This window comes from Crinia signifera, chromosome 7 (assembly GCF_055691185.1).
Source record: "Crinia signifera chromosome 7, ASM5569118v1, whole genome shotgun sequence".
NCBI classification, from domain to species: Eukaryota; Metazoa; Chordata; class Amphibia; order Anura; family Myobatrachidae; genus Crinia; species Crinia signifera.
Genome location: NC_139223.1, coordinates 174,061,411 through 174,083,387, shown reverse-complemented (window position 1 = coordinate 174,083,387; position 21,977 = coordinate 174,061,411). Strand labels below are relative to the sequence as shown.

Genomic DNA, 21,977 nt, shown 5'->3' with positions numbered 1-21,977 from the left:
ATACCTTCTGAAAATGAAAAATTTTGAGCCAGAACTGCATTTTTGTGTAAAAAAATGTAATTTTTCATTTTCACTGCCCAGTTGTATCAAAATTGGTGAAACCCCTGGGGGTTTGAAATGTACACTATACCCCTAGATGAATTCCCTGAGGGGTGTAGTTTGCAAAATGGGGTCACTTGTGGGGTGGTTCCACTGTATTGGTGCTTGGGGGGTCTTGCTAATGCAACATAGCACCCACCAACATTCCACCAGAATCTGAGCTGCAAAATCCAAAAATCACTCCTTCCTTTCTGAGTCCTGCCATGCACCCAAATGGTATTTTTTGGTCACATGTAAGGCATTGCCGTACTCGGGAGAAATTGGGGCACAGATTTTGGGGTGCTTTGTCTCCTTCATTCCTTGTGAAAATGAAAAATTTTGAGCCAGAACTGCATTTTTGTGTAAAAAATGTAATTTTGCATTTGCACAGCCCAGTTGTATCAAAATTGGTGAAACCCCTGGGGGTTTGAAATGTACACTATACCCCTAGATGAATTCCCTGAGGGGTGTAGTTTGCAAAATGGGGTCACTTGTGGGGGGGGTTCCACTGTATTGGTGCTTGGGGGGTCTTGCTAATGCGACATAGCACCCACCAACATTCCACCAGAATCTGAGCTGCAAAATCCAAAAATCACTCCTTCCTTTCTGAGTCCTGCCATGCACCCAAATGGTATTTTTTGGTCACATGTGAGGCATTGCCGTACTCGGGAGAAATTGGGGCACAGATTTTGGGGTGCTTTTTCTCCTTCATTCCTTGTGAAAATGAAAAATTTTGAGCCAGAACTGCATTTTTGTGTAAAAAATGTAATTTTGCATTTGCACAGCCCAGTTGTATCAAAATTGGTGAAACCCCTGGGGGTTTGAAATGTACACTATACCCCTAGATGAATTCCCTGAGGGGTGTAGTTTGCAAAATGGGGTCACTTGTGGGGGGGTTCCACTGTATTGGTGCTTGGGGGGTCTTGCTAATGCGACATAGCACCCACCAAAATTCCACCAGAATCTGAGCTGCATAATCCAAAAATCACTCCTTCCCTTCTGAGTCCTGCCATGCACCCAAATGGTATTTTTTGGTCACATGTGAGGCATTGCCGTACTCGGGAGAAATTGGGGCACAGATTTTGGGGTGCTTTTTCTCCTTCATACCTTCTGAAAATGAAAAATTTTGAGCCAGAACTGCATTTTTGTGTAAAAAAATTTAATTTTTCATTTTCACTGCCCAGTTGTATCAAAATTGGTGAAACCCCTGGGGGTTTGAAATGTACACTATACCCCTAGATGAATTCCCTGAGGGGTGTAGTTTGCAAAATGGGGTCACTTGTGGGGGGGTTCCACTGTATTGGTGCTTGGGGGGTCTTGCTAATGCAACATAGCACCCACCAACATTCCACCAGAATCTGAGCTGCAAAATCCAAAAATCACTCCTTCCTTTCTGAGTCCTGCCATGCACCCAAATGGTATTTTTTGGTCACATGTAAGGCATTGCCGTACTCGGGAGAAATTGGGGCACAGATTTTGGGGTGCTTTGTCTCCTTCATTCCTTGTGAAAATGAAAAATTTTGAGCCAGAACTGCATTTTTGTGTAAAAAATGTAATTTTGCATTTGCACAGCCCAGTTGTATCAAAATTGGTGAAACCCCTGGGGGTTTAAAATGTACACTATACCCCTAGATGAATTCCCTGAGGGGTGTAGTTTGCAAAATGGGGTCACTTGTGGGGGGGTTCCACTGTATTGGTGCTTGGGGGGTCTTGCTAATGCGACATAGCACCCACCAAAATTCCACCAGAATCTGAGCTGCATAATCCAAAAATCACTCCTTCCCTTCTGAGTCCTGCCATGCACCCAAATGGTATTTTTTGGTCACATGTGAGGCATTGCCGTACTCGGGAGAAATTGGGGCACAGATTTTGGGGTGCTTTTTCTCCTTCATACCTTCTGAAAATGAAAAATTTTGAGCCAGAACTGCATTTTTGTGTAAAAAAATGTAATTTTTCATTTTCACTGCCCAGTTGTATCAAAATTGGTGAAACCCCTGGGGGTTTGAAATGTACACTATACCCCTAGATGAATTCCCTAAGGGGTGTAGTTTGCAAAATGGTGGTCACTTGTGGGGGGGTTCCACTGTATTGGTGCTTTGGGGGTCTTGCTAATGCGACATAGCACCCACCAACATTCCACCACCAAAAATCACTCCTTCCCTTCTGAGTCCTGCCATGCACCCAACTGGTATTTTTTGGTCACATATGAGGCATTGCCATACTCGGGAGAAATTGGGGCACAGATTTTGGGGTGCTTTTTCTCCTTCATACCTTATGAAAATGAAAAATTTTGAGCCAGAACTGCATTTTTGTGTAAAAAAATGTAATTTTTCATTTTCACTGCCCAGTTGTATCAAAATTGGTGAAACCCCTGGGGGTTTGAAATGTACACTATACCCCTAGATGAATTCCCTGAGGGGTGTAGTTTGCAAAATGGGGTCACTTCTAGGGGGGTTCCACTGTATTGGTGCTTGGGGGGTCTTGCTAATGCAACATAGCACCCACCAACATTCCACCAGAATCTGAGCTGCATAATCCAAAAATCACTCCTTCCCTTCTGAGTCCTGCCATGCACCCAAATGGTATTTTTTGGTCACATGTGAGGCATTGCCGTACTCGGGAGAAATTGGGGCACAGATTTTGGGGTGCTTTTTCTCCTTCATACCTTCTGAAAATGAAAAATTTTGAGCCAGAACTGCATTTTTGTGTAAAAAAATGTAATTTTTCATTTTCACTGCCCAGTTGTATCAAAATTGGTGAAACCCCTGGGGGTTTGAAATGTACACTATACCCCTAGATGAATTCCCTGAGGGGTGTAGTTTGCAAAATGGGGTCACTTGTGGGGGGGTTCCACTGTATTGGTGCTTTGGGGGTCTTGCTAATGCGACATAGCACCCACCAACATTCCACCACCAAAAATCACTCCTTCCCTTCTGAGTCCTGCCATGCACCCAACTGGTATTTTTTGGTCACATATGAGGCATTGCCATACTCGGGAGAAATTTAGGCACAGATTCTGGGGTGCTTTTTCTCCTTCATACCTTATGAAAATGAAAAATTTTGAGCCAGAACTGCATTTTTGTGTAAAAAAATGTAATTTTTCATTTTCACTGCCCAGTTGTATCAAAATTGGTGAAACCCCTGGGGGTTTGAAATGTACACTATACCCCTAGATGAATTCCCTGAGGGGTGTAGTTTGCAAAATGGGGTCACTTCTAGGGGGGTTCCACTGTATTGGTGCTTGGGGGGTCTTGCTAATGCAACATAGCACCCACCAACATTCCACCAGAATCTGAGCTGCAAAATCCAAAAATCACTCCTTCCTTTCTGAGTCCTGCCATGCACCCAAATGGTATTTTTTGGTCACATGTGAGGCATTGCCGTACTCGGGAGAAATTGGGGCACAGATTTTGGGGTGCTTTGTCTCCTTCATACCTTCTGAAAATGAAAAATTTTGAGCCAGAACTGCATTTTTGTGTAAAAAAATGTAATTTTTCATTTTCACTGCCCAGTTGTATCAAAATTGGTGAAACCCCTGGGGGTTTGAAATGTACACTATACCCCTAGATGAATTCCCTGAGGGGTGTAGTTTGCAAAATGGGGTCACTTGTGGGGGGGTTCCACTGTATTGGTGCTTTGGGGGTCTTGCTAATGCGACATAGCACCCACCAACATTCCACCAATAAAAATCACTCCTTCCCTTCTGAGTCCTGCCATGCACCCAACTGGTATTTTTTGGTCACATATGAGGCATTGCCATACTCGGGAGAAATTGGGGCACAGATTTTGGGGTGCTTTTTCTCCTTCATACCTTATGAAAATGAAAAATTTTGAGCCAGAACTGCATTTTTGTGTAAAAAAAATTAATTTTTCATTTTCACTGCCCAGTTGTATCAAAATTGGTGAAACCCCTGGGGGTTTGAAATGTACACTATACCCCTAGATGAATTCCCTGAGGGGTGTAGTTTGCAAAATGGGGTCACTTGTGGGGGGTTCCACTGTATTGGTGCTTGGGGGGTCTTGCTAATGCAACATAGCACCCACCAACATTCCACCAGAATCTGAGCTGCAAAATCCAAAAATCACTCCTTCCTTTCTGAGTCCTGCCATGCACCCAAATGGTATTTTTTGGTCACATGTGAGGCATTGCCGTACTCGGGAGAAATTGGGGCACAGATTTTGGGGTGCTTTGTCTCCTTCATACCTTCTGAAAATGAAAAATTTTGAGCCAGAACTGCATTTTTGTGTAAAAAAATGTAATTTTTCATTTTCACTGCCCAGTTGTATCAAAATTGGTGAAACCCCTGGGGGTTTGAAATGTACACTATACCCCTAGATGAATTCCCTGAGGGGTGTAGTTTGCAAAATGGGGTCACTTGTGGGGGGGTTCCACTGTATTGGTGCTTTGGGGGTCTTGCTAATGCGACATAGCACCCACCAACATTCCACCACCAAAAATCACTCCTTCCCTTCTGAGTCCTGCCATGCACCCAACTGGTATTTTTTGGTCACATATGAGGCATTGCCATACTCGGGAGAAATTGGGGCACAGATTTTGGGGTGCTTTTTCTCCTTCATACCTTATGAAAATGAAAAATTTTGAGCCAGAACTGCATTTTTGTGTAAAAAAAATTAATTTTTCATTTTCACTGCCCAGTTGTATCAAAATTGGTGAAACCCCTGGGGGTTTGAAATGTACACTATACCCCTAGATGAATTCCCTGAGGGGTGTAGTTTGCAAAATGGGGTCACTTGTGGGGGGTTCCACTGTATTGGTGCTTGGGGGGTCTTGCTAATGCAACATAGCACCCACCAACATTCCACCAGAATCTGAGCTGCAAAATCCAAAAATCACTCCTTCCTTTCTGAGTCCTGCCATGCACCCAAATGGTATTTTTTGGTCACATGTGAGGCATTGCCGTACTCGGGAGAAATTGGGGCACAGATTTTGGGGTGCTTTGTCTCCTTCATTCCTTGTGAAAATGAAAAATTTTGAGCCAGAACTGCATTTTTGTGTAAAAAATGTAATTTTGCATTTGCACAGCCCAGTTGTATCAAAATTGGTGAAACCCCTGGGGGTTTGAAATGTACACTATACCCCTAGTTGAATTCCCTGAGGGGTGTAGTTTGCAAAATGGGGTCACTTGTGGGGGGGTTCCACTGTATTGGTGCTTGGGGGGTCTTGCTAATGCGACATAGCACCCACCAAAATTCCACCAGAATCTGAGCTGCAAAATCCAAAAATCACTCCTTCCTTTCTGAGTCCTGCCATGCACCCAAATGGTATTTTTTGGTCACATGTGAGGCATTGCCGTACTCGGGAGAAATTGGGGCACAGATTTTGGGGTGCTTTTTCTCCTTCATACCTTCTGAAAATGAAAAATTTTGAGCCAGAACTGCATTTTTGTGTAAAAAAATGTAATTTTTCATTTTCACTGCCCAGTTGTATCAAAATTGGTGAAACCCCTGGGGGTTTGAAATGTACACTATACCCCTAGATGAATTCCCTGAGGGGTGTAGTTTGCAAAATGGGGTCACTTGTGGGGGGGTTCCACTGTATTGGTGCTTTGGGGGTCTTGCTAATGCGACATAGCACCCACCAACATTCCACCACCAAAAATCACTCCTTCCCTTCTGAGTCCTGCCATGCACCCAACTGGTATTTTTTGGTCACATATGAGGCATTGCCATACTCGGGAGAAATTGGGGCACAGATTTTGGGGTGCTTTTTCTCCTTCATACCTTATGAAAATGAAAAATTTTGAGCCAGAACTGCATTTTTGTGTAAAAAAATGTAATTTTTCATTTTCACTGCCCAATTGTATCAAAATTGGTGAAACCCCTGGGGGTTTGAAATGTACACTATACCCCTAGATGAATTCCCTGAGGGGTGTAGTTTGCAAAATGGGGTCACTTGTGGGGGGGTTCCACTGTATTGGTGCTTGGGGGGTCTTGCTAATGCAACATAGCACCCACCAACATTCCACCAGAATCTGAGCTGCAAAATCCAAAAATCACTCCTTCCTTTCTGAGTCCTGCCATGCACCCAAATGGTATTTTTTGGTCACATGTGAGGCATTGCCGTACTCGGGAGAAATTGGGGCACAGATTTTGGGGTGCTTTTTCTCCTTCATACCTTCTGAAAATGAAAAATTTTGAGCCAGAACTGCATTTTTGTGTAAAAAAATTAATTTTTCATTTTCACTGCCCAGTTGTACCACAATTGGTGAAACCCCTGGGGGTTTGAAATGTACACTATACCCCTAGATGAATTCCCTGAGGGGTGTAGTTTGCAAAATGGGGTCACTTGTGGGGGGGTTCCTAAATTTTAGCATCTTATGGTGCCTAGAAACCTACATGGTGCCTAAAAAATAATCTCATAAAAAGGAGGCTCCAAAATCAAGTAGGTGCTCCTTCTATTATGAAGCCTGTGGTTTGGTCAACGTGCACACTAGGGCCACATATAGGATATTTATGAAAACAAAAGAATTGGGGGAATCAATTTTTAGTCACATTTCTCTAGTAAAATGTACTGTGTTCCTTAGAAAAATGTATTAAAATTGCAAATCTGCAAAAAAAATGAAATTTTGAAATTTCACCTACACTTTGTTTTAATTCCTGTGAAACACCTAAAGGGTTAACAAACTTCCAAAATGCTGTTTTGAATACTGTGAGGGGTGCAGTTTTTGAAATGGTATCATTTATGGGGGTGTCTCACATACAAGTCCCTCAAAGTCACATCAGAACTGAACTGGTCCCTAAAAAAATCAGTGTTTGAAATTTTCTTGAAAATTTGAGAATTTGCTATTCATATTGTAAGCCTCCTAGTGTCCAAAAAAATTAAAAGGAAGTTGAAATAATGATGGAAACATAAAGTAGACATATGGTCTATGTTAGTTATTAACTATTTTGAGTGGTATGATTATTTGTCTCACAAGCAGAAAATTTAACATTTTGCAAATTGCTAAATTTTCCATTTTTTTACGACATTTTGGTATTTTTCACAAAAAAACACAGACTGTATCGACCCAAATTTACCACTAATTTGAAGTACAATGTGTCACGAAAAAACAATCTCAAAATCACTGGGATAAGTAAAAGCAAAAAAAAGTTATCCCCACTTAAGTGATACATGTCAGATTTGAAAAAAAGGGCTCTGTCAGGAACGCAAAAACTGGCTCTGTCAGGAAGGGGTTAAAAAAAATGCAAATTAAAGCCCTTTAATGCATTCAGTTCTGAAAAAACACCCATTTCAGTAGCGCACGCAGGGGAATCTGAGGGCCCTAGTCTGAAAGCAGAGGGTCCCCTCTTTCCATGGGTACAAGAATTTAAAAAATCGGCCCTGGGGAACCGGAGATATCTGACTTCAAACCAGTGGTCCCCATCCAAGCCTGTTAATTGCTCTCCCCAGTCAGATATTTCCGTTTCTGTCTGACTTAGAGTTTTTCTGAGGGTATATTCCAAAAGCTGGGACTCTCCCCCTTTGAGGGACACTAGACGCTGGTCTCTACTGTGCCCAGAATCAGAGATATCAGCCTTCAAGCAGCTGGTTACTGCTCCAGCTCCACACACCTGGTATGTAGTTTTATATACTCGTTGGCAGATTGCTCTGCCTCCTGAACTCTGATCCCCTAGTCCCCGACACCATTTGGTAGGTGGGATTCTCTAGTTTTTAATTCCATTAAAAGCTAAGAAATCTATTTCCGGAAACTGGAGATATCTGCAGTGAAGAAAGCTGTCCCCCCACCAGAAAATGATGAATAATAAGCCTACACCCATACCTCCCAACTTTGGTACCTCTGCCGGCGGGACGCTGCTGCTGCGTGCCGAAGGAGCGTCGAAATTTTCGGGGGGGGGGCGTGACCTAATTTGGGGGCGTGGCCTATATTCGCGGCTCCCCCGCGAGGCCACGCACCCATTTTGCCGCTATGGGGGCATGACCCAGAGGCTCTGTGAGCCTCTAGCCATGCCCCCAGCCCCCTGGCTGCGGGAATAGACGCTGTGCGCATGCGCACAGCGTTTATTCCCCGCTGTTTAGCAGCTGACGGGGGGACTCCCAACAGCCCCCCCACACCGCGGGACACTGCCGCCCCCGGGTGGGACATCGGGACAGGCCCTGACAATCGGGACTGTCCCGCTAAAATCGGGACTGTTGGGAGGTATGCACACCACTATACACCCCTCCTCTGCATACCACCTTGGAAGTTATGTATTGGGACCCCTTCATTCAGCCCAATGCCCCCTTCTCCCACCTTATCTCCCACCATCTGTGCAGTAAAGGGGTAATTAGTGGAAATTACTGAGCCCTACATGCTGAGCGGTTGATATAATACCCCCTACCACCCGCGGGACATCAAAGCTTCCGCTCAAAGCAACCCCTACCGCTGGAGGATCGGTAGGGGCCCCAATACATTGCTATGCCCAGGGGTCTACACTGCTGTAATGTATATATATTTATTATTATTATTATTATTATTAATATACATTTGGTCTATCTATAATACTTTAACTGACCCGGCATATACTGGGTCACCTAAGTGTCCATCTCCGTGCTTTGCTCCGCCCCTCTGGAAACCCCCTTCTTAAAATCCTGCGTTTGCCCCTGCATTTTCCCACATAAATTTTACAACTCCTTTGATCTTATTTAAAGTGGCAGTAATCATCTTCCTCCAGTAGGTGGCAGTTGAAGAGTATTTGGTTTTATTATGAATTACCCAGGATTTATCCTGTCTTCGGCAGGACCGTTTTCTGTGATGATCCAAGTATCCCACCTGTGGCCTGCAGTGTCCCATGGGGGAAAGCTCTCTCATGCAATGGGCACTGCTTCTATATACAGTGCAGGAAGAGCTAGGGGCCCCCATAAAGGGAGAATAGAATAAGTGAGACACCAAGCCTGCAACAACTTGGCGAGTGCAGCTAGCCTGCAAGGGGCTTGAATACGCTGTCGCAGTGATGCAGTACTCTTGGTGGTCAAGGGAGAGATTCTCTAAACTAAAAATGCCATAAAAACCCCTTTATCGGATGTTAGAGCCAGGGGCGTAACTATAGCACCGCAGCCCCCGCGACCGCGGGGGGGGGGGGCGCTGTGCATGTGCGGGCGCCGGGGGCTGCAGTGCTATAGTTACACCCCGCCGCCATCCCCCACAGTCTTACCTGTCAGTCTTCAGTACGCGCTGGTCCCGGCTCCCTTCTTCTGCTATGAGGACCACAACAAAATGTCCGCCCCCATGTAGCAGATAGTTCTCTGAAACTGTCTGCTGCATGGGGGCAGACATTTTGTGGTGGTCCTCATAGCAGAAGAAGGGAGCCGGGACCAGCGCGTACTGAGCGTAGCCAGGTAAGACTGGGGGGGATTGCATGGGCGGCGAGGTGGGCGTTGGTGCGGCGGGGCGGGCGGGCGTTGGTGCGGCGGGGTTCGTGGGTGGGTGGTGCGGCGGGGTGCGTGGGTGGGCGCCCTCCCTTTAACGGCGGGGGGGCGCCCAAAAGCTAGTTACGCCACTGGTTAGAGCATATGCGATAATTATGTCAGCGGTAGCCGGCGATGTGCGGCGGTAAGAGGCGCGGATGTTAGAGCATCCCCCCCACATGAGAAAGTGGAAAGTGTGAAAAGCCTGCTGAGCGAGGCAGTATGACTACACATCTGTAACTGTGGTGGCGTTATTGTACAGCTCTGAATCAAAATCAAAGCTATTTTAACAAATGACAACGTAATTGCTGGCGACGTTGTCACGTGAAACATTTGCAATGGCAAACTGTCCTTATACAAGTGCAAATCAAAAATATATTGAGTTTTTATATAATATTTTGTTGCTAGATCCATTTTAACAGCCTATTTGCAAGACGCAGAGAGACAAGCACGTTACTTTTTGCGATGCGGGGCTCCGAATTTAAAATGCAAATTAAAATATAATCTCCTTTCATCTCAATTATGAGCGAGACTAGTGCCTGCACATACAGTAATGCAGAGAAGTGGGACATTCAGACTCTCATTTCTCAGTTAAAATCTATGACTTTTACGGTTGTGTAATTAGAGAATTACCACAGCTCTCATTAATACTTCTTAATATGGAGTTTTAAGTGGATGTCGTGCATGCATTAGATCGTGTTTTGTATAAAAGGACGTACATTGAAGAAAACATCTTCGTCTGAGCTCGCGGTATTTATTGGCTGTCGGTGATGTTATTGGTGCAATAAAGCTTTTCCGTTACATGTTTTATTGGCTCTTGTTGCCAGACCATAGATAAAAAGGGGAGTGGACGAGGAAGGGGAGGAGCACTCTCCCTTTCTTAATCCCGCTGTGGGGATTTGTCTTCCCTTGCAGCGCCCTCGGCCTGTGCGTAATCTGTGTGGATGCCGCCTAGAACGAGGACCTGTGATCGTGAGGGGTGATCTTGTGCACACTACCAGACCACCCAGTGGTGTAACTAGGAATTTTGCGCCCCCCTGCCAAAAATGTTCTGGCACCATCCCCTCCCCCCCTCCCCCCCCCCATTGTTATGCCACTGGGACCACCCCATAGTTATGCCAGTATTCTGAGGGCCTATTTCTAATTTGGAGCCTGGAGCTGGAGTTTCATCCGCCCCGTTAATAATATGGTCCCGGCTACGATATCAGACATCCAGACCAGTCAAATTGTGCGATTGTTTTACAAAAAGTCACCGTTTCAGGGACCAATATTTCTAGGTACACATTTTTACAGCCTGCGGTGAATATTAGGGACGAGGGGGGCGTTAGTCATGCAAGCTTTGATAATTTTGCAGCTTCAAATGTGCTCAACTCTAAAGCAAATATTTTGACAGAGATTACAGGGATTTAAGAGGCTTGGGCTAAGCAGTCCTAGTCGTCTCTGCTTCTCATTCACCTGGTTATAACTGAGCGGATGACGGCCCAGGCTATTAGGAAGCAGGCTCCGAGAATGCAGCATTTCTATTAATATGACCCTTAAGTATTTTTAGCCAGTTAATAGTTTGTGTCACTAAGTACAGAGCGGTGAATGACAAACGCATGCCCGTACAACCAGCCTCACGTGACATCCAGCTGCTGCTTATTTCCGGAGAGTGTCACACTGTGGCGATACACCGCTGGAGGGTTGTCTCTCACACCATTCATTTTTAACCCTAGCTGTTACATGTCACTCTTGTGAACGAAGTGCAATTCTAAGGAGGACAGGATATTTTCTAAAGATATTTGCCTGGGCCTAGTTAAGGAGTACCCGCTGCGCTCCCCCCCCCCCCCCCCTTTTATCCCTCAGTGCCACTGGCCAACTTTCCAAAGCATTTATCTGCAGATAACTGTCATGTTACAGGCTGTGCTAGAAAAATGAGAGGAGCTGATTGGTTGGTAATTTAGCGCTCTCCACCTAAATCTGGGATACTGTCAAAATCCCGACAACCATTGACCGACGGTCAAAATCCCGACATGGTCAAAATCCCGACATGGTCAAAATCCCGACAAGTTCAAAATACCAACAAGTTCAAAAACCCGACAAGGTCAAAATACCGACATGGTCAAAATACCGACATTTAAAATCCTGACAAGGTCAAAATACCAACATATAGAATGTAGACAGGAGAAAAAGTCAACATGACTTTCGTTCGACAGGTCACGAGGTCGACATGGGTTTTTTCACAGTTTTTTGACCCGACATGTGCAGACAGGCGACATTCCATGCCCTACCATCCACTAGGGCGTGGTGGGAGAATAAAATAGTGTGCCGTGCGATTCACTCCCACTGTGTCCATGTCGACTGTTTGACATTCTGGTAAAAAAAACAGTGAAAAAACCCATGTCGACCTCGCAACCTGTTGACAGAAAGTCATGTTGACTTTTTCTCCTGTCTACATTCTATATGTCGGTATTTTAACCTTGTCGGGATTTTAAATGTCGGGATTTTGACCATGTCGGGATTTTGACCATGTCAGGATTTTGACCGTCGGTCAATAGCTGTCGGTATTTTGACCATCGGGATTTCATACCGAATCCCTAAATTTAATGGGGCATTCACATCATACCTCTCAACTGTCCCTTTACCGCAGGAGCATCGCAGTTTTTGGGAACGTTCCCATATCCCATCTGCGGCGGGGAGCAGTTGGGAGTACCCCCCTTTAGCCCGTGAATAGCATCTATTCATGCCCCACAGCAGCGAAAACGGATGTGGGGGGCGTGACCTCGTGGGAGCGTCACGAGTATAGACCACGCCCCCTTTAGCTAGGCCACGTCCCTCCTCCGCCTGACTCAAAGTTGGGAGGTATGTACACACGCAGCGTCAATGCTGAGCATTCTGAGCAATATATATATTATATATTAGTTAAAAGCTTGTCAAAATGACAGCTTTTGCAATGTACTTTAACTTTGAGCTGTGACAGTTTTTTCTTTCACTTTGAGCTGTGACAGTTTTAGCCCACAAATTCTCCACTCCACCCACAGCCCCTATTTGCTGTCACCTCCAATCTCTGTCTTCCAAGCTCCCTCTCTACATAACCAGCAAGTTTGAAACAGATTAGTATCCCTGCAAAAACTGCTTTTACTTTCTGTTATGACCTCTTTTATCGCACAAAGGAGTCATTTGGCCCTTAACCTTCAAGTGGCCTCTAGTGGTCACTGCTGGTACTTCACCTCATAGAGGTTTAATAAATGGGTCTGGCTCTGTCTCCTCTCTAAGCCAGTTTTATCCGTTCTTTTTGTATGGACACATGGATTCCGTCTAATGCTCTATAAATAGTAGAACTGCAGCTTTCTGTGCTGGAGAACTAGTTATATAATATAGATTTTACAGCTTTAATGAAAGCGACAACCCTGCCTTGGAAAGCTTCATAAGAAATGGCATTTTGAAATTTTTTTTACCTCTATATATAACAGAAAAACCTGACAATATACAGTATAAATACTGAATTGTAACTTAGACCCAGCTAAGATTAAGCGAGGGCTGCATAGGCACGAGGGCATTTAAGAGCCTGTGAATTTTGTGATTGTCCTAATAAAGTTGTTGAATAGTTCATTACCCATAGAAGTGCACGTGATTGATAGTTAGATCAGCCAATTAAAGAAGGGGGTTGGAGTAAATTGCGCTGCTGTTTAAATAATTTCAATATCTGTAACACATTGGCTGTCTAAAAAGAAATGAATTGTGGACACACTGTTGCTTTTAGAAAAATGTTTTATCACAAATAGGTAAATAAAATACAATACATATAAATATACAGCATCTAAAAAACAAGCCAATTAGGTAGAAAAGGGGTGGTAGCTTATGCAGGGGTATATAAAGGGGGGTCAGATGATGCTGCTTCCTCTTTGAGTCTGGATTCCCACCCTCCCTCCCTTGCTTTTTCAATTGCTACCTGGCCTTTCGGCCTTTACCTAATTTGGCTTTACAAAATGAATTAATAATTGGCAGGAAGGCGCTCTCGACCAGCGGTCAATTTTGAGGTACAGGTGGTCACTGTGCGGACTTGCCCCCCTCTGCCAGGACGGCTGATGAGTCCTGCCCCCAAGGGGGGACGTTGGCCACTTCCTTGAAGTGTCCTCGCCATGCCATAGGAGGGGCAGTAAGACCGTCACAGTGCGGGCTGTGCCTTAAATTCAATGGGAGCGGTTCATCGCCCTGGTTATAAGTTGGGGCGTTGTAGTCGCCGCCATTACTAACATTTTTTGACCTGAGCTGGTCTCCAAGCACTTTCCTGGCCATCCCTTTCAATAGGGTCATACCACTTAATAAATATTGTCGAGCTTTTAACTTATGCAGTTGTTGTCCGTGTGATTATTTTAGAATAAGGTGTCCGTGTGATTCATTTCTAGGGGTAATTTAGAAGTTAAGTTAAGGTAACTTTCAATCATGATAATTCAATAGGCGCCTTATGCGCTTCAGTGTACTGCATGTCATCTGAACGGTTAATAATAGATCAAAGTGCAGTATATTAATGAGCAATAATCTGTTGCAAACCTACCATGGTGGTGGACCACTTCAGCTTCTGCCTATCATTTTATCTAATGTATTTATTAGATGCCACCTCAAAGCTGGTCCACTTCTCCACTCTTTTCACTGCTTGAGACGTCCACCTCTAAACGCCTAAAGCAATGGTATTAAGTGAATGATAAAATCACAAATTCCAACACATACAGTACTGTAGATAGTCCCTCTCTAACTGTTCCTACTCCAACAGCCACTACTCCCGTCTTCTCCCTCCACAAGTTGGGGTGTCCTGAGGCTCAGATCTTGGCCCTCTGTATACTTCAGCCCTTAGCAAACTAATTGGCTCCGTTGGCCTCATCTAAACTGATGATACCCAAATAACCTATCTCCCTCAACCGTCCCCTTCTCTCTTGTTTCACTATTGTCCCACCATGCGCAACACTGAATGACGTTATGCCATGTATTAAGGAACCCCGCAACTATTGGTAAAATCCTACGTTTACGTGATGGTAGTGCCAGACTAAGAGATGAAAATAAAATGATCTTCATCAACTTATTAAAACAATTTTTTAACCTTAGTTTAACATTAAAGGAAATTTGCGAACCTTAAAGTATAATAAACTATAATAAAATTCCCCCCTGCACCCCAGTTCAGTATCACAGTCTCCTTGTTAATATTTCAGACATACGGCGCATCGGACTGGGAGTTTTTTAGGATAAACGATCGCTTCTTCCTGGCTGTCGCCAACAGTCACAATTACACCGTAGGGATAAAGACGCAAAAGCCGGAGGAATATGCAATTAACTCTACAATATATGAGATGAACATCACTGCACAGCAGTTTGTCAAGTTCCAGGATGTCCTCACCTACAGGTAATTCTGTCTGTACGGGTAACGCTCTCTCTGGTGGTATGGGTAACGCTCTCTTACGCTGTATGGGTAACGCTCTCTCTGGTGGTATGGGTAACGCTCTCTTACGCTGTATGGGTAACGCTCTCTCTGTCCGTACGGTTAACGCTCTCTCTGGCCGTACGGGTAACGCTCTCTCTGGCTGTACGGGTAACGCTCTCTCTGGCCGTAGGGTAACGCTCTCTCTGGCCGTACGGGTAACGCTCTCTCTGGCCGTACGGGTAACGCTCTCTCTGTCCGTACGGTTAACGCTCTCTCTGGCCGTACGGGTAACGCTCTCTCTGGCCGTACGGGTAACGCTCTCTCTGGCCGTAGGGTAACGCTCTCTCTGGCCGTACGGGTAACGCTCTCTCTGGCCGTACGGGTAACGCTCTCTCTGGCCATACGGGTAACGCTCTCTCTGGCTGTACGGGTAACGCTCTCTCTGGCTGTATGGGTAACGCTCTCTCTGGCTGTACGGGTAATGCTCTCTCTGGCGGTACCGGTAACGCTCTCTCTTGCTGTACGGGTAACGCTCTCTCTGGCGGTACGGGTAACGCTCTCTCTGGCTGTACGGGTAACGGTCTCTCTGGCTGTACGGGTAACGCTCTCTCTGGCTGTACCGGTAACGCTCTCTCTGGCGGTACGGGTAACGCTCTCTCTGGCTGTACGGGAAACGCTCTCTCTGGCTGTACGGATAACGCTCTCTCTGGCTGTACGGGTAACGCTATCTCTTGCTGTACGGGTAACGCTCTCTCTGGCTGTACGGGTAACGCTCTCTCTGGCTGTACGGGTAACGCTCTCTCTGGCTGTACGGGTAACGCTCTCTCTGGCGGTACGGGTAACCCTCTCTCTGGCTGTACGGGAAACGCTCTCTCTGGCTGTACGGATAACGCTCTCTCTGGCTGTACCGGTAACGCTCTCTCTTGCTGTACGGGTAACGCTCTCTCTGGCGGTACGGGTAACGCTCTCTCTGGCTGTACGGGTAACGCTCTCTCTGGCTGTACGGGTAACGCTCTCTCTGGCTGTACCGGTAACGCTCTCTCTGGCGGTACGGGTAACGCTCTCTCTGGCTGTACGGGAAACGCTCTCTCTGGCTGTACGGATAACGCTCTCTCTGGCTGTACCGGTAACGCTATCTCTTGCTGTACGGGTAACGCTCTCTCTGGCGGTACGGGTAACGCTCTATCTGGCTGTACGGGTAACGCTCTCTCTGGCGGTACGGGTAACGCTCTCTCTGGCTGTACGTGTAACGCTCTCTCTGGCGGTACGTGTAACGCTCTCTCTGGCTGTACGGGTAACGCTCTCTCTGGCTGTACCGGTAATGCTCTCTCTGGCTGTACCGGTAACGCTCTCTCTGGCGGTACGGGTAACGCTCTCTCTGGCTGTACGGGTAATGCTCTCTCTGGCTGTACGGGTAACGTTCTCTCTTGCTGTACGGGTAACACTCTCTCTGGCTGTACGGGTAACGCTCTCTCTGGCTGTACGGGTAATGCTCTCTCTGGCTGTACCGGTAACGCTCTCTCTGGCGGTACGGGTAACGCTCTCTCTGGCTGTACGGGTAATGCTCTCTCTGGCTGTACGGGTAACGTTCTCTCTTGCTGTACGGGTAACGCTCTCTCTGGTGGTACGGGTACCGCTCTATCTGGCTGTACGGGTAACGCTCTCTCTGGCTGTACGGGTAACGCTCTCTCTGGCGGTACGGGTAACGCTCTCTCTGGCTGTACGGGTAACGCTCTCTCTGGCTGTACGGGTAACGCTCTCTCTGGCTGCACGGGTAACGTTCTCTCTTGCTGTACGGGTAACGCTCTCTCTGGCGGTACGGGTAACGCTCTCTCTGGCTGTACGGGTAACGCTCTCTCTGGCTGTACGGGTAACGCTCTCTCTGGCTGTACCGGTAACGTTCTCTCTTGCGGTACGGGTAACGCTCTATCTGGCTGTACGGGTAACGCTCTCTCTGGCTGTACGGGTAACGCTCTCTCTGGCTGTACCGGTAACGCTCTCTCTGGCTGTACCGGTAACGCTCTCTCTGGCTGTACCGGTAACGCTCTCTCTGGCTGTACTGGTAACGCTCTCTCTGGCTGTACGGGTAACGCTCTCTCTGGCTGTACGGGTAACGCTCTCTCTGGCTGTACGGGTAACGCTCTCTCTGGCGGTACGGGTAACGCTCTCTCTGGCTGTACGGGTAACGCTCTCTCTGGCTGTACGGGTAACGCTCTCTTTGGCTGTACCGGTAACGCTCTCTCTTGTGGTATGGTTAACGCTCTCTCTGGCTTTACGGGTAACGCTCTCTCTGGCTGTACGGGTAACGCTCTCTCTCGCGGTACGGGTAACGCTCTCTCTGGCGGTACGGGTAACGCTCTCTCTGGCGGTACCGGTAACGCTCTCTCTGGCTGTACGGGTAACGCTCTCTCTGGCTGTACGGGTAACGCTCTCTCTGGCTGTACGGGTAACGCTCTCTCTGGCGGTATGGGTAACGCTCTCTCTGGCTGTACGGGTAACGCTCTCTCTGGCTGTACGGGTAACGCTCTCTCTTGCTGTACGGGTAACGCTCTCTCTGGCGGTACGTGTAACGCTCTCTGGTGGTACGGGTAACGCTCTCTCTGGCGGTACGGGTAACCCTCTCTCTGGCTGTACCGGTAACGCTCTCTCTGGCGGTACGGGTAACGCTCTCTCTGTCGGTACAGGTAACGCTCTCTCTGGCTGTACCGGTAACGCTCTCTCTGGCTGTACCGGTAACGCTCTCTCTGGCTGTACTGGTAACGCTCTCTCTGGCTGTACGGGTAACGCTCTCTCTGGCTGTACGGGTAACGCTCTCTCTGGCTGTACGGGTAACGCTCTCTCTGGCGGTACGGGTAACGCTCTCTCTGGCTGTACGGGTAACGCTCTCTCTGGCTGTACGGGTAACGCTCTCTTTGGCTGTACCGGTAACGCTCTCTCTTGTGGTATGGTTAACGCTCTCTCTGGCTTTACGGGTAACGCTCTCTCTGGCTGTACGGGTAACGCTCTCTCTCGCGGTACGGGTAACGCTCTCTCTGGCGGTACGGGTAACGCTCTCTCTGGCGGTACCGGTAACGCTCTCTCTGGCTGTACGGGTAACGCTCTCTCTGGCTGTACGGGTAACGCTCTCTCTGGCTGTACGGGTAACGCTCTCTCTGGCGGTATGGGTAACGCTCTCTCTGGCTGTACGGGTAACGCTCTCTCTGGCTGTACGGGTAACGCTCTCTCTGGCTGTACGGATATCCCGACTGTCAGTGAGTCCTGTGGTACCCATGTAACCAGGAGGACAGACTGCCCTGTGTGACATCGTCTTGCATCAAACCTTCTGCATTTTCCATTATAAATAAATTCTGGCCAAATGTTAATTTTGGGGAGAGTTGCAGCCAGTGAGCTCCCGATTGTAGGAAAAGAGACGGAAGGCAGTAAAAGAGGCTGATGGTGGAGACGGCTATACCTTAGTGTGTGTGGGCCAGTTATATACATTGCTGCGCCCCCTAGTGTCTTGTCTCACTACCACTTTGGGAAATAAATTTTGGGACTGAGATTTCTCCCCAGAAATCAGGGACATCATACAGTATGTTGGTCTGTGGTATTACCCACACAGTCCGTGTCCTCACCTTCTCACCCAGCCTTCTCCCTCTTTCAGCGCTGTGGACTGGGAGTTCTTCACAGTGGGAGATGATTATTACCTGGTTGTAGCAAATTCTTATGACGGCAACTCATTCTCTGTCAACAGTGTTATATACAGGTGAGACCTTTATTTTACTACAACGTACATAATTGTCAAGGAATTAAATGCATAATAATCAGGGGCAGTTCAAAATTCAAATAGTGAAGGCACCGCAACTGCCACCAACTGCCATTCCAACCTGGCAGTTGGTGTTTCTCCCCTGGTGTTGCAGCCCCGCCTTTGGAGCCACCACTGATGATAATTGTCTTCATTTGATACTAGAAATGTACCGTGGTCACCTCCAGTCTAAAGGTGCCCATACACGTTGCAGTAAGCAGCGTGCAATGCAACGCATTATCGGGCGGATAGCATGGCACCGGATCGCACGCGTGCGTTTTGCATGCGATTTGCGTGCCATGTGATGCGATCCGCGGGCAGTACAAAAAGTATGTGCAGCACATACTTTTTGTACTGTGCGATGCGATGACCGTGGGAGCGTGCATCGCGTCGCATTGCACGCTGCTTATCGCAACATGTATGGGCATCTTTACTCGACTCTCGCCCCATCACTCCCCCTGCCCCCAACTCTGACAGGGATGCCTAGAGGTGGGTGGGTACTAATTGCAAAGCCCACAATTGCTTGATTGGAAGCATAGTGCACATTCTATTTTTCAATGATTTGGTTTGTTTTTTGAGGAGATAAGGCCACACCTCCCTGATGTAGCCACACTTCCCCAATGTGGGCACACCCCCTCAGTATCACCTTTGATATGTCCTGAAGGTTCGGGTTGGGATCATTTGGTCTACAGCATGATGGTCGACAGTCATTAAGTGGACACCATTAGGTTGACATGGGTGTAGGTCGAAATGGGAAAAGGTTGACATGGTTATAGGTCAAAATGTCATTAGTTCGACAGGTCGTTAGTTCTACAGGTCAATGAATGTCTAGGTTGACAGTCAAAAGGTCGACATGAGGCTATGGTACTTGTGTATTTTGGCGGCGCCCATCGCATCGCATACCATAACGCATACGATGGTATGCGATGCGACGCGATATCGTACGAAAGTGCACGATGGCATACAATTTTGAAATTGTATGCCATTGTACATGGCATACGATGCCATACGATGCGATGCAATGCGATTAAACATTGTATAAGCACCCTAATGGGTGCTTATACAATGTTAAGCACCCAAATGGGTGCTTACAATGTTAAATGCACCCCCACGCCACCCCCCCACTATAAACGTGAACCCGAAGCGTGGCGAGCGCAGCGAGCCCGCGAGGGGCGGGGGTACGCGTCCTCCGACCTTTTCATACCCCCACTATCCACGTCGGCGTGGAGTTGAGAATAGAATAGTGCCCGAAGCGTGGCTAGGGGACGCGGATACCTGTGAAGCCCGCGAAGGGATGCGTTTACCTGTGAAGGTATCCGCGGCCCCTCGCGGGGCTCGCTACGCTCGCCACGCTTCGGGCTCGGTGGCTCGCTGCGCTCGCCACACTATTCTATTCTCAACTCCACGCCGACGTAGATAGTGGGGGTATGAAAAGGTCGGAGGACGCGTAACCCCGCCCCTCGCGGGCTCGCTGCGCTCGCCACGCTTCGGGTTCACGTTTATAGTGGGGGGTGGCGTGGGGGTGCATTTAACATTGTAAGCACCCATTTGGGTGCTCAAATGCACCCTTTAGGGTGCTTATACGATTTTTGGTCGTATAGGGGGTCAAAATCGCGTCGCATCGCATGCCATTGGGTGCATGGCATGCAATGCGATCTGTTCGCCGTACGACGGACATCGGGGGCGCCGCCAAAATACACAAGTACCGAGGTTTTTCACAGTTTTTTTGTCCTGAATGTCAACACAGTCAACATGGACACAGTTTTATTGGCACACTATTTTATTCTCCCTCCACACCCTAGTGGATGGTAGGGCATGAAATACCACCTGTCGGCACATGTTGGCTCAAAAAACAGTGGAAAACTCCATGTCGACCTTTTGAATGTCGAACTAATGACCTGTCGAACTAACGACCTGTCGAATGATCTTTCGACCTAGAACCATTTCGACCTTTTCCCCATGTCGACCTAGACCCATGTCGACCTAATGGTGTCGACCTAATGACTGTCGACCATGATGCTGTAGACCAAATGACCGCATCCCCAATGCAGGTTGCAGAACTGACTCTTAGTGGCGTCACTGATTATTACATTTTACGTCTCTGTCTCCCAGGTGGCAGGGCTATGAGGGCTTTGTGGCTGTCCACTACCTGCCCACTTACGGATGCCGAGACTGGGAAGCATTTCAAACCAACAACGGCTCCTATCTCATGTATTCCAGTGCCAAGGAGCCCACGTCACGGGTGCTGAAACTGCGGACTGTCTGAATGTTACAAAAACACAAATAAACCATTGGAAAACTCAGCACCATGACAAGGATATCACATTGATTTGCCTAAGATTTGGGAAAGGCATTTGTTTCGTAAACCGCACCAATCAAACGCTTGCTTTGTGCAACTTTCATGGGACAAAGACAAAGTCATTGCTGATTGGACGCCACAGCTTAGTGCCCATCAACTCTAGTCACTGGGTTAAAGTTAAGCAGTTTGATGAAAGTGAGTTGTCGTTGGAACTCTTTTTATATAAGGATAATTTAGTTGTGTCATGTGACAAATAAGTTGTGTCATGTGACCCCAGGCCTATGTCAGCCATAACACACAACAGAACAAATGTCTGTCGCTCCGTCCCTTCACCAAGATATAAATGCACAAATTCGGTGCCGCCTCGATTCGGGCAAAGGTGTATCCGCCCCTCCTGTACAAATGCAGCCAACTCTGCAGTCCGTTACATCTGCGCATTTTTTTAGCATTTTAGGATATTTATATTGTATAAATCGGCATATTTGGAATATGTAAGTGTACTGGTTTTTAATATATCAGAATATTTATTATCCGTCCCTGATGGAATACAGCAGAGATTGCTAAATAGATTTTTATATGTATTTAACAATAAAAAGACGTAAATGAGTTGACTTGTTTTACTTTCCTGATGTGAATATGACAGTTAACGGTTAGGAAACCAAAGCCGCTAGAATTGTCTGTAGCTACGGACACGTTGCATGTGGTTTAGAATCATCCTCCCTGTGCAGGGGCATGGCCAAAACTTTGTGGGCACCATAGCAACATATTGTAGGGGCCCCTTTCCCAAATCTTGTAGAGAGACACCTCTCCGTACCTGTCAATTGTACGCCCCTTAAGAGTGCTTACTATTAGTAGGGCTTTAGTTAATATTATGCCCCAGAGTATTGCCTTAGTGGATTGTATGCCACATAGTAGTGCCCTCGTTAATCGTATGCCACCTAGTAGTACCCTCAGTCATTTTAGAAACCATTGTAGTTCAATAGTTTACATGATGTCACAATGTAGGGCTGCCAGT

General features: G+C 47.0%; 1 protein-coding gene across 2 annotated transcripts in view; it reads left to right on the top strand.

Annotated features, from left to right (window-relative positions):
* The window catches only part of TSPEAR (thrombospondin type laminin G domain and EAR repeats), an 87,608-nt gene extending 66,098 nt beyond the window's left edge, over positions 1-21,510 (top strand). For both annotated transcript variants that reach the window (XM_083154413.1, XM_083154411.1), the window contains 3 exons: positions 14,671-14,861; positions 18,523-18,624; positions 20,776-21,510. In XM_083154413.1, the coding sequence (XP_083010539.1) occupies positions 14,671-14,861; positions 18,523-18,624; positions 20,776-20,929 (447 nt within the window). In that variant the 3' untranslated portion in view covers positions 20,930-21,510. The remainder of the gene's footprint in view (positions 1-14,670; positions 14,862-18,522; positions 18,625-20,775) is intronic.
* The last annotated feature ends 467 nt before the right edge of the window (positions 21,511-21,977 follow it).